We start from the raw sequence: 12,912 nt of genomic DNA, 5'->3' as shown, positions 1-12,912 counted from the left end.
GATGTGGACTGCTTTAACCGCAAGACATACAAAGATTGCAAAGTATACCTTGATTTTACGTCGGTTGCGGTCCTTTCGTTCTTTGATGTAAAATGGTCCGCAATAGTCGACTCCGACGTTGACTACGGCCGTCGATAGGCCAATAGGATTTTCTCGAGGCATATAAAGTAGCTTGAGTTCCGGAGTGGAGGTTTAGGAGGTGCTCATGCTCGATTATAAGTGCTGTAACGGAAGACTTTGGTAGAATGATTGGGTGTTTCTGAGTGAAAGGCATTGTTGAGTGAGTGAGACGGCCTCCGACTCGCAACATCCCGTCCTTGTCCAGAAATGAATTGAGCCGTTGTAGCTTCCCCTTCACTGCAGAGTGTCGATCAGCTCGGAGAATACGGATCTCATCTGGAAAATAACAGAGTTGTAATAACTGGACAAGTTTATTATGCGCACCAATTAAGTCATGAATAGTTAGAGATCTTCCGCGATCCTGTTTTTGTCTCCACCGGAGGCAACGGGCGGTGATTGTGAACAGTTTGGGGCAAGAGGAGAATCTCTCCAGTAGACTGTGGTCGGCGGGAGTCACGGACAGACAGGTTGCCTTCTCCTGCTCCGGTATTTCGATTGGTGATGATACTGGGTTCCACGTCGGCCAGTATTCTTCTGATGGTTGTAGCCACTCCGGTCCATGTTGCCAAATAGTTGATCGTAGAAAGTCTTCGGGCGATTGTCCTCGGGATATGAGATCCGCCGGGTTGTCCGTGGTAGGAATGTGACGCCAATCTGAGGTATGAGTCTTTCTTTGAACTTCTGCCACACGATTAACGACGAAGGTTTTCAGCGTATGGGGTGATGTGTTGATCCAAAGAAGGACAATGCTAGAGTCCGTCCAGTAAACAGTCCGAGAAATATTGTTTGGTAGTGCTTGAAGGACTGTGTTGGTCAATGATGCGAGAAGAAGTGCTCCACTGAGTTCCAGCCTTGGAATTGTTTGTGGTTTGAGCGGAGCCACCTTTGATTTTGTCGTGAGGAGTCGTGTCCAGACTTGACCATCCGGAGTGATGGTGCGAAGGTAAATGCATGCCCCATACGCCCTTTCGCTGGCGTCACAGAATCCGTGTAACTCAATTTCGGCTGCAGACTTGATTATCGTTTTTCGTGGAAATTTTACATTGTTCAGAAATGGCAGCTGCGTGTAATACTCATTCCACTCTATATGCAAATCAGTCGGTAAAGATTCGTCCCAGTCGATTTTTAGTGTCCAATATCGTTGGAGCAACATTTTAGCTCGAATGATCACTGGCGCAAGTTATCCAAGTGGATCATAGATTTTGGCGACTTCGCAGCTGATTATCCTCTTCGTGATTCGACCTCTCTAGGAGGCGTTGTTTGGAATTAAAATTGAAAACTCTTTTTTAATGTTTGAGATTCGCCCAGTTGTAATTCATCGCTTGTGTCCTGTTGGGAAAGTCCTTGTAGCAGCTCTCGGTTGTTTGACGCCCATTTTCGAATATTTGAGCCGGCTAGTTTGAGCAGTTCTGTGAGTTCCGTTCTCAATGATTGTGCCTCGGCCTTTGTATTGACTCCTGTGAGAACATCGTCGACGTAGAAATCTCGCTGCAAGACTATCGCTGCTCATGGATACCGATGTCCCTCGTCGTCCGCCAATTGTTTGAGGCACCGTATGGCTAGATACGGCGCTGCTGAAAGCCCGAACGTCACTGTGTTAAGTTGATAGAAGTCAACTTCTCCATTAGTGTTAGGCTACAAAATTTGCTGGAATTTTCGATCCTTTGGACGCACAAGAAATTGTCTATACATTTTTCCAATATCGCCTGTAAGGACGTATTGGTGGGAGCGAAATCTTAGGAGAATGAAAAATAAGTCCACTTGTAGTTTCGGTCCCGTGAGAAGTACATCGTTTAAAGAAACTCCGGTGGTGGCTGGTGCTGATCCGTCAAATACGACTCGGAGTTTCGTCGTTTGGCTGGACTCTTTGATCACGCCGTGATGTGGCAGAAAATATCTGTCTTCCGTGGAGTGGGCCGTGGGTATATTCGACATGTGTCCTAGATCAAGATATTCCTGTATTACGGCGTGATAGTCGGCTTCGAACTTTTTGTCTCGTTGAAAGCGACGGCAGAGAGATGTGAGTCGCTTCATCGCCATGGCCTTGGGGGATCCAAGTGAAGGAGTTGTTTTGTTGAATAGAAGAGCGACCATGTATTGTCCTTCGTTTGTACGTTGTACGTGACGTCGAAAATGATCCTCGCATTGTTGTTCCGCTTCCGAAATGTGAGGAGTGGGCGGTCCTTAGTCGATTTCCCAAAAGCGGGCGAGGTCCGCCTGTAAAGCCGTCGTGGAGGCGTGGAACGTATATGCTGATGACTGCGAGGCTGGGCCCCCCCGATGACCCATCCGAAACGCGTTTTTTGCAGGCGCAAGTCGGGCCCGTTTGATTTAGTAATGACAAGTTGACCAACGCAGAGTGAAGCTAATGTTGGTCCGGTGCTCAACAATAATTCGGTCGGAGCAGGTCTATGTAATCTTGGATCGGCTAGTTGAAGATTCCTTGGTATTTGCATTGTTGAGCGATCTATGGGTTGATCTGGGACCCAAGTTGATATAGTTGGGATGACCAGGAAGGTCAATGTGCGTTCGTATGCACCGTCAATTGAAGTGATCGTGGCCGTGACGTAGCGTTTCGAGGTCGTCGATAACGCGTCGAGAGTTCCGATTGGGACCGAACATTTCCGTTGGTTGAGTTTCAATGAATGAGCGAGTTCTTCGGTAATGAAATTCATGCTAGAGCCGGTGTTTAGCAGAGCTCTGCAACGGAATGGTTGTCTCTTATTGTTGTGTATGTTGACCTGCGCCGTGACTAAGAGATCATATTGTAATGGTTCAGAGTGAACCGAGGTCAGTAATTCGGTCCTCTGTGATTCGGTCCCAATTAAAGTCGTCTGAGATAGTCATTTCCTCTCTTGTCGCTGAGGAATAGACGATACCTTTGATCCGGTTGTCTGTGTTCGGGTTGGCCGAGGTGCGCGTTTTGGTGATGTTCGGGGCGACGCCCGGGGAGATGACCGGGGAGACGACCGGTGAGACGACCGGGGAGACGACCGGTGAGACGACCGGGGAGACGACCGGTGAGACGACCGGGGAGACGACCGGGAAGACAACCGTGCAGACGACCGGGAAGACGACCGGGGAGACGTGGACGCGCGTCTCGAGCGATGTGACGAACGAGGAGTCGGTGAGCTAGGTGAAGAGCGTCCGCTTGAAAATCGTGATTTGTCGTGACGTTGGTGTTGATGGAAGTATGTATGATGTCGCTATCTGCATATGCGACATGAACCGGCAGAGCACTGGGCAATAGTGTGTCCTTGACCTAGACAATTGGTGCAGAGGGAAGCCCTTTTGACGGTTTCAAGGCGATTTTTGATTGACTTCGTCTTGAAGACATTGCAATGCCATATTTTGTTTTGTCTCTTGCAACTTGGACACGCCGTGGGCCTATATGTAGTGGTGAAGGCGATGCTTCGCGGCGCGTGTTGTTGTCGATTGTGTTTCTCGGACGTTCTTTTTGTCGTGGTCGTTGGGCTTGTTCTGTCGCCGTTCGTCCGTGTTTTGAGGAACTCTACCGGACGGGTGTAGGACGGCATCTTTTTATCCGGTAGTGTTCGTTGCCATTTGCGAATGATGGCGGACGGTAACTTTGAAGTGAACAATTTGATAAGGACAACATTTGACGTTATTAGTTCACCTAGCTTCTTCAAGGCTTGGAGATTTACCTTGACCGTCTCCAGAAAATCATCTATAGCTTCGGGTGTCTCCTTATTTATTTTCGGATATTTGAAAATCAAGTTCCAGTGGCGCATGCAGACTTGACGGTGGCAGTCAAATTTATCTTTCAGAAGATCAATCGCGATTGGATAGTTGATTTCTGTAACGTCCAACGAGTGGATGCTTCGCCCGGCCTTTCCGGTTAAAGAAGATCGAAGATAGTGGAACTTTTGTACGGCAGTAAGTCGATCGCTTCGATCTATTGTGGACGAGAAAGAGTCATAGAATGAATGCCAATTCTCAATGGCACCGTCGAAAGTAGATAGCTGAATTTCTGGTAATTTAATTGCTGTCGGTTCGGCGACATTGGGCGAATCGCAGCTTGGCGATTTCGACGACGATGCTTGTGCATCATCCATGAGAATGTGTAATCGTACTACCAGGTCATAATAAATGTCAGTTATCTCGGAAACGCGCGCGTCGTCCCGCTCGCCTAAATCTTCTAATTCATCTTGCAATGCTCTGTATTATTTCCACGTGTCGTCGAACAATGAGTTATACGCCGTCAAAGAGGCCTTGTTCCGTCTGTTGGATTGTTCGTATTCGTCGAGTCGTTTTGATAGGGTCGTAAATCGACCGATTTGTGAACCTCGTTTTCGATGCAAGGAGGTAATTTCATCTGTGCCTTGTGAAATCTTGGGACATATTTTAGGGATGAGTCAACGCACACAAGGACTAAGAAGCATGAGGCATGACGAGATAAAAACTCTCCTCGCAATAAAGTTACAGGTCCAAAATGAAGTATTTGTCGAACCTACAATTAAAGATGGAGACAATCGATACAAAACGGACCTCGTGGTAAAAAACGAGGAACGGATTCTCATAGTCGACGTAACTGTCCGCTACGAGAAGAGACATTTTTTCCAAAAAGCTGCAAAGGAAAAGATCGACAAATACTTCCCATGCTTGAATATGTTAAAGAACAAGTATGGCGTCGATGAGGGGGCCATTTTACTGGTTGTACTAGAAAATAGAGTTGCGATAAAGCCTGAAACTATCGAAAATTTAAAGGAACTCGGCGGTACAAAAAGCGAAACAAAAACTATTATTATGAATGTGTGGCGACACTCGACAGCACAAATACCGCCATTTCGACACTAACTACTATCGGATGACGGCAGCGCGGTGGTTAGCGCCTTAGATTACGAACGTTCGGGACCCGAATTCCGACGACCGAAGTCCGATTTTTCTTCCACGATTCTTAAATAGGAAGAAAATACAGCAGTACCCCAGCAGCGACATCTATAGCTAGAAGCTACTATCATCACGGACCCCATTTACGCCTCAAATGTGTTGCGTAGCTCTATAAACACGTGCAACTTGTTTTTAGACGGTTGAGCAATAATATATTTATTTGTTTATTTATTGATAATTATTTATATATTTATTTATTTATATTTTTAAAAGAAAAGGAGTAGTTCTCATTCTGAAGCCGTGTAGGGAGAGAAAAGGAGAACGGACCTCCCAAATATAAACAATAAAATATGGATGGTAGAAAAGGTAACCCCCCTGAAGGAGCTTGATCAAATTTATAAAGATCACAAATATCCACAAATATCTGGAAATAAGTAAAGTCCTCACCAGTAAAACAGTAGAACAAGTTAAGAACAAAAGGAAAAAGTTGAAGATAAGTAATGAGAACGCGAGCACTCAGGAGGGTGCGCAGGAGACAGAGGGAGGATGCGTTCCTGCAAACTCAGGCAATGCGTCAGCGCGGGAAGTGATTGATGATATAAGCGAAGAATCGATTTGTGAATGGCGGCGCAGTCTGAAGAATGAGATAGAGAAAACTGCCGGAGTCCCCACGCGAGGAATATATAGTGCATTAAAGAAAGTATAGGATGAATTTAACGGCAATAATGAGAATTTAGCGGTTAAAATTGATGAATTTGTCGGCACGTATCTACATAGAGCGTTAATAAAAAACAACACAAAAGATGAGGAGGGAGACGGGAGAATAAGAGAGCGACGAACAATAATAAAATTGGAAAGAGCAAAAACCAATATCTAAGACATCTGTACGCACGCTGTCAGGATATGTTTAAAGAGTGTCCAAGGAAGTTAGCCAACGTTATTGTAAAGAATGATTTGGCTTACTTGGCACCAGCCAGACAACCTCCTGAAGCAAAAGAGGTGGAGAAACTTTATCAAGATTTTTGGAGAAAAGTCGGACCACCAAACCCCCCTATACCGGAAATGTGCTTCAGGAGATCTTATCTATGAATATTTCCCACCTATAATCTCCGCGGAAATAAGTGAGAGGGTTAAGAAAAAAAGAAACAAAACAGCCGCAGGTCCGGATGGCTTGCAAAAGAAACATCCGTTAATCCCGGGCCTGCCCACAGTACTGGCGGTGTTATTTATCATCATGTATTTTACCTCTCACTTCTCGGAGAGTTAGAAAGAAAACAGGACCATTTTGATACCAAAGCCAAACAAAGACGCAAGCAAGGCCGAGATCTGGCGGCCTATAATTATAGACCCTATCCTAGGCAGAATATTCTCTTCAATTCTCGACGGGAGAATAAGAAGAGGCATCGTACAAAATATAAGACAGAAAAGCTTTACGTCCCAAAACGGATGTAAAGATAACGTTGAGCTCCTGAATGCAGCCCTTGAACATAGTAAAAAGGAGAAAGGAGGCGTCTACGCAATAGTAGACATTTCAAAAGCATTTGATACGGCGCCTCACTCGGCGATTAAGCCTTGTCTGGCAAAGAAAAATATCTCGACCCCGCTGATCGAATTAATCTCAAACATGTATAACAATTGTAAAACTAAAATTAAAGCCAAAGATGGAGCAGGGGTCGAGATCGAAATCCTCAGAAGAGTTAAACAGGGCGATCCCCTGTCGCTATTATTATTTAATGTATGTATGGAGCTGCTGCTGCGTGCGGTAGAAGAAAAGACCGAGGACATTAAAATCTACGAGAGAAGTAGGATACCTATATTGACCTTCGCTGACGACATTGTGCTGCTCGGCAAGGACAAAAGAGAAGCCCAAGAATCCCATGGTTCAGGATTGCCTCAAGAGCCCGGGAATTAGTATCTCTGGAGAAAAATGCTTGGCGTTTCAAGTGGTCTCAAATAAGGACACCTGGTACGTCAAGGACACAGAGATAGAAGTGGAAAACAAAAGAATACCTAATGTTGAACGTGAAGAGGGCTTCAGGTACCTGGATGCAAATATGGGACCATGGAAAGGCCTAAGATGCGGGATTATCGTGCCAGAAATTCTAAGCACGATAAAGAGAACGAGGCAATTGTCATTAAAGCCAGGCCAAAAGATGGAGCTTCTCTTAAGCTATATATTCCCTCGTTATATCTATAGCCTATTAATACATCCACTTTGCGAGGGAGTATTAAAGTTACTCGACGCCCTGGAGTCAGGCAGAAAGTCAAAGGGATTCTTCACCTAACGCCCTCAAGCGCATTTGGGTTCTTCTACACACCCAGGGTTTGGGATTAGGGTTGCCGAGATTTGAACATACAGTGAAGCTCTACACTCTAAGGAACGCTATTAAAATGAAGAACCCGCTGAATCCAACAGCATCAAGTTTAATAGACAGAGCAGAACAAAAATTAAATAAAATTGCAAACTCCCTGAGCATAAATTGGCCGGCTACTTCCGAGGACATAGAGAAGGCCAGAAACGGATTAAAGAAAGAACATATCAGACAATGGGCCGAGTTAAGAAGACAAGGCCAGGGTGTGGCAGACTTCGCTAAAGAAAAACTTGGCAACGTGTGGTTAGCGAAGCACCACTTACTAAAGCCGTCTTAATTCATCTACGCCATAAGAATGAGGACCAACACATTAGGCACAAGAAGAAACAACTCCGTTTAGCCATGGACGCCGCGTCCGGGGGATAAATCTTCACGCTGACGCGGCGTTCATGTTACCGGCGGTACCACGCGGAGCTAACAGTGCGACATGAGCAGGCGATACCGAAGTCTCCCCTGCCCCCGAGCAACTATGACTCATAAAGGGACCCGCAGCGCAATCGTTCAATAGCGACGTGCTGCTTACACCCGAACTGTGGAACCTCTAAAAGGAGGACCATACTTCCAAGGTACCCCCTTGTAGGGACTTACAACTAATATTTGCATTGGAATTGATTAATCAATTAAACAAGACAAATATATAATAAATAAACGATTACCCTTTCAAATTTAATAAATATTTAATGAAATAAATAAAATAAAAATAAATCAAGTAAATTAGATAAATAATTAAGTAATTAAATTTATTATTCGATAAATATTTTAGTTTAAATTCATTTATGTCAAAAAACAAAAGAAAAATAAATACATAAATAACATTCATAATAAATAAATAAATATTTTGTAAACACACAAGAATGGATTCCATATCAACCATCTAAAAATATGTTGCACATCTCGATGGAGCTTCTCAAGACGTTCATTACTATAGTCTTAATCTCGTTATCCGTGATCCATATATATTATAAGTTTCTATCTGTCTTAGGGGTAATAGCCCCTCTACTGTCCAAGACCATTATACTTTCCTTTAAGGTAATTTAAACATGGAAAGAACTTGTCCATCTTTTCTTTCTCTGCCTTTAGGAGGTAATCCTTCTTTTCGTAGCGGACGGTAACGTCGACCACGAGAATCCGTTCCTCGTTTTTAATTACGAGGTTCTGCTTAAGCAGATTGCCCCCTACTCTTAACGTCGATTCGATAGATACTTCATTATTCTTTCTTAGTTTATTGGCAAGAATTGATTTTGCCTCGTCATGCCTCTTAATCCTTAGTCCTTTGGTGTATTGGCACAACCCTAAGATGTTTCCGAGGGTTTCTGGTTGGATCCTACAAGCTATGTCAACTTTCTTATCGTGTCCTAAGTCTTAGGCATCGATGAATCTCAACGGCTTGAACAGATTGTACTCCTCAAGCCATACGTTGCCAGTTTTATTCTTTGAGAAGTCATTAACTCCATGGCCCTGACTTCCCAACTCTTGCCATTGTTTTATATGTCCATATTTTAATCTCCTCCTGGCCTTCTCTATGTCCTCAGAAGCGGCCGGCCAATTGATCCTTAGGGAGTTTGAAATTTTCTTTAGTTTACTGTCACTTTCATCACTAATCAAGCTAGCCGCTGCTGGATCGACTGATTTCTTAATGTTTATCGCGCTTTTTAGGGTACCGAATTTGATAATATGTTCAAACCTCGGTAACCCTAATCCCCCATCGGCTTTAGGAGCATAAAAGAAACCAGTGACTGTCGAAGGCACAAGATGTAATATGGCCTTTATCTCTTGCCTGACTTCGCTGTCCAAAAGTTTTAGAACACTATTACTTGGTGCATTTATAAGTAGGTGATATCGAGGGAAGATGTATTTCGTTAATAATTCAATTTTCTTGCATGATTTCAGAGAGAGCTTTCTAACTCTTCTGACCACGCTCAGAATTTCTGGCACTATGATGCCAGAATGGATACCCTTCCAAGGTCCCATTTTGACGCCTAAATATCTGAAGGCCCCCTCCGGTTTAACAGTTGGTGTGTTGATGTTATCGAGCCTAATCCTTGGTTCTTTTACGAACCACTTGTCCTTTTTAGCGACCACCTGGAATGTTCGGCTCTTCTCTCCTGATATATTCATTCCTAGACACTTCGGATATTCATGAAGCATATCCATTTGGCGTTGTGCCTCCCTCTAATCTTCACCAAGTAAGACAATGTCGTCAGCGAAAGCCAGGATTGATACTTTTCTCGAATGACTAACATTGCTGCCACTGGTTTGCTCCTCTATTACTTCCAGTAGCGGTTCTAGGCATAGATTAAAAAGTAGCGGCGACAGAGGGTCACCCTGCTTGACTCCCCTAAGGATTTTGATCTCGACCCCTATATTGTTCTTAGTTTTCATTTTTATCTTGCTCTCTTTGTACATATTTTCAATGAAATTGATTATAGGGGTCGGCACACCATTTCTTGCCAGGCAAGGTTTTAACGCCGAATGGGGTATTGTGTCATATGCTTTGGGGATATCAACAATTGTGAATATCCCCACATTATTTCTCTTACTATGACTAACGGCAGCGTTACATAAATCAATATTAATTTTACAGTCGTTTTCTGCTGTGAAACCTTTCTGACTTAAGTTTAGCACAATACCCCTTCTTATTCTTCCGTCGAGGATGGAAGAGAAAATTCTGCCGTGAATGGGGCCTATTGTAATGGGTCTCTAATTCTCTACCTGGCTGCTCGGTTTATTTGGCTTTGGAATTAACGTAGTCCTATTTTCTTTCCATATTGTCGAAAAATAGAAACTATAAAGTGGAATATTAAATATTTTTGCTAGTATTCCGGGCAGGCCAGATATCATCAAATATTCTTTTTGAAATCCATCTGGTTCTGCCGCAGCCTTTTTTCTCATTTTACTAAGTCTTTCGTTTACATCGTCAGCGGTTATCGGCGGAAATATTTTGTTTATTATCAGTTCAGAGGCTCTATATCCTGGGATTGGGATTCTCATAGAGCCTCTTCACTTCTGTTGCTTCTGGAGGTCGCCTGGCTGGTTCCAGGTATGCACGATCGTTATTTATAACGACGTCGGCCAGCTTCTTACGACATTCTCTAAACAACTCCTTGCAACGTGCGTAGGGGTATCTTTTCTTTTTGTTTCTATTGCCTTTATTGTTCTTTCTTTTTGTGTTATTTTGGGGTATTGCCTTTTTATTACTCTCGTTATTTTTATTTTTCGGTTTCCCTATAACTCCATATAGAGATGTGCAAATAAAATCGTTATGTCGAGTAGTAAGGGCTTCTCTGTCCTCTTTATTGTTCGCCCAAACTTCTGTTAACCGAGCGTTAACCTCCTTTAACGATGGGTGTACCTCGGTTAGTGTCTCAATTTCGTTTATTAATTTGTGTCATCACTGACGGGTAGACTCCTCGTTACATATTTTTCTGCTAATTACACGTTCTACGCAAATCCGCGCATTGCCTGAATTATCGGCTTCGCACTCTCCCTCTGTCACCTCGGCAATCTCCTGAGGGCTCGTGTCCTCACTAGCTAACTTTAAAATCATTCTCTTGTACTTTATTTGATCAATTGTTTTGCTAGTGAAAATTTTACTTATTTCGACATTCGCGTATTTAGAATCTTTGCAAATTTCATCGAGCTCCTTCAGGAGAGTTGCCTCTGCTACCGTCCATCTTTTTGTATTTGGGTCTTCTGTTCCCCCTCTTTTTTCGTTTCTTACGGCAGTGTGCGCATGCCGTTCATGGACGGATAATCCTCCCTGAGTTCCGAGGCTCATGGGACAAGCTTCACATTTATATGTTCCTTCTTTTCTGTGATTAGTGCCACTACATTTTGGAATGTGACACTTTGACCCATGGAGCTTCGGGAAACTGCTTTCGCAACTGAAACATCCCCACTGGATGCGAACATCCGTGTGATGTTGACCGAGGTGCTTGTTCAAGTCTGATAGCGTCATAAAGAAAAGGTGGACTTCCCTTTTCTCGCAGACCGGACAAGCAATACTGTCACCCACCAACGGTACCATGATTTTATGATTTAAGTTCGGGCACATAGCTGAGTTGTCAATCATGGTACTCTCTGACGCTGATGAATCCGCCACAGCGCTTCCGGGAGCGAGAGCGTCCGAGGCTTCATTGTTATCTCCGATTCTGACGTTATTTATGTGTGTGTAATCTCACGTCTTTTCTCATCATTCCAACTCTTAAACCTTTTCATTGCCAAGTCGCCATCAGGTAACGAAGGAACGGATTCCTTTGTTTAAACATTAGTTGATTTGATCCATTTATTCACGGTCGAATTATCGGCAAGCCGATTCTTAGTTCTGTACGTTTTCTGTTCATTCGTCGCCACACTCCGGTTAGCCATGAACGCTAAATCCGGGGGATCATTCCCCACGACGACTCGGCGCACATGTTACCGGCGGTACCACGGGGAGGTAGGAGAGCGACTTGGGCAGACGAGACTGAAGTCTCCCCAGCCCCTGAGCAATTATGCCTCTCCAAGGACCCACAACACAACCGTTTGAAAGCGGCATGCTGCTTATTGCCCTTGAGAGAGCCATAGTTACTCACGCCCTTTTCTCAACTAACTCCTTGACCACCGATCCTGGTATGCCATCCACGCCTGAGGGAGAGGGGACAGTACTTCGAGTTGGCCTCTACACACGTACCCTAAGGCTCCATGCCCCCCCACCTGCCTCTTGTTCTTCCTCCCACTCTTCATTTCATCACTCTGGTACAGAATGAAGTAAAGCTACGCCATATTCGATCCTCCGCTGCCATCCTTTTCACAATTCCGTTATCCAGCGTGAACTCCACGCCAAGCTCAGACTCCATCGCAGATCTCTCCACTACTCATCTGGGACACCTGAGCAGCGTCGCCTTGTAAGTCCCCACAATTCCAACAGTAGGTACGCGTCTCCTTACCGAAACTGTGCCGGTAGTAGTTGAAGATGCCATGACCGTTAAGGGTCTGCATCACGTAGTGGTTGATACTCCTCCTTTTCTTATAGAAGATCAATGGATCCTCGATCGATCTTCTGGTCCAGTTCCAGGAATTGTGGAACGCCCATTCGAGCCTCCACTTACCTTCAACCTCCATCTTCAAGTTATTCATCTCCTCCACACCCTCCTGACGGATTCTCATTAAGGCGCCTCTTCGCTTCGTATTGCTTCCAACGAAGCCATGCCTTAATATGTATGGGCATACTGCTTGTAACTTCGCACAGAGCCCCATGCGATACCGTCCTATACACCGTCGATGTGCGCACCAGCGTCGCCCGTTGTGCACTTCTTAAGGTCTTTTTATTTTTCTCCATATTAAGGGCAGAAGCCCATACCGGCGCTGCATACAGGACTACCGATTCCCAAACGTCATATTAGAGCCTCCTTATGGTATCGGTGGGTACGTTAACGTTCGGCAGCAAACTCCGTATGGCCCCGACGAATCTCTCCGCCTTGTCACACGCCCGCTCCGGGGAATACCTCCCGGTATTGGCCAAGAACAACCCCAGATATTTAACTGTGCTTCTGGTGGTGATATCCCCACCACCCATGTCGATTGTAGA

General features: G+C 44.6%; 1 protein-coding gene and 1 pseudogene across 1 annotated transcript; both read right to left on the bottom strand.

Moving 5' to 3' along the window:
- Window positions 1-55: 55 nt before the first annotated feature.
- LOC122577557 lies at window positions 56-1,273 on the bottom strand. The gene has a single exon (XM_043748883.1). The coding sequence runs from the start codon at window positions 1,271-1,273 to the stop codon at window positions 56-58; it is 1,218 nt and encodes a 405-aa protein (XP_043604818.1).
- Window positions 1,274-1,435: 162 nt separating this feature from the next.
- Window positions 1,436-4,196, bottom strand: LOC122577556 (annotated as a pseudogene).
- Between the last annotated feature and the right edge of the window lie 8,716 nt (window positions 4,197-12,912).

Source organism: Bombus pyrosoma, unplaced genomic scaffold, assembly GCF_014825855.1.
Source record: "Bombus pyrosoma isolate SC7728 unplaced genomic scaffold, ASM1482585v1 HiC_scaffold_4727, whole genome shotgun sequence".
NCBI lineage: Eukaryota > Metazoa > Arthropoda > Insecta > Hymenoptera > Apidae > Bombus > Bombus pyrosoma.
This window is presented reverse-complemented; position numbering and strand designations above follow the sequence as displayed.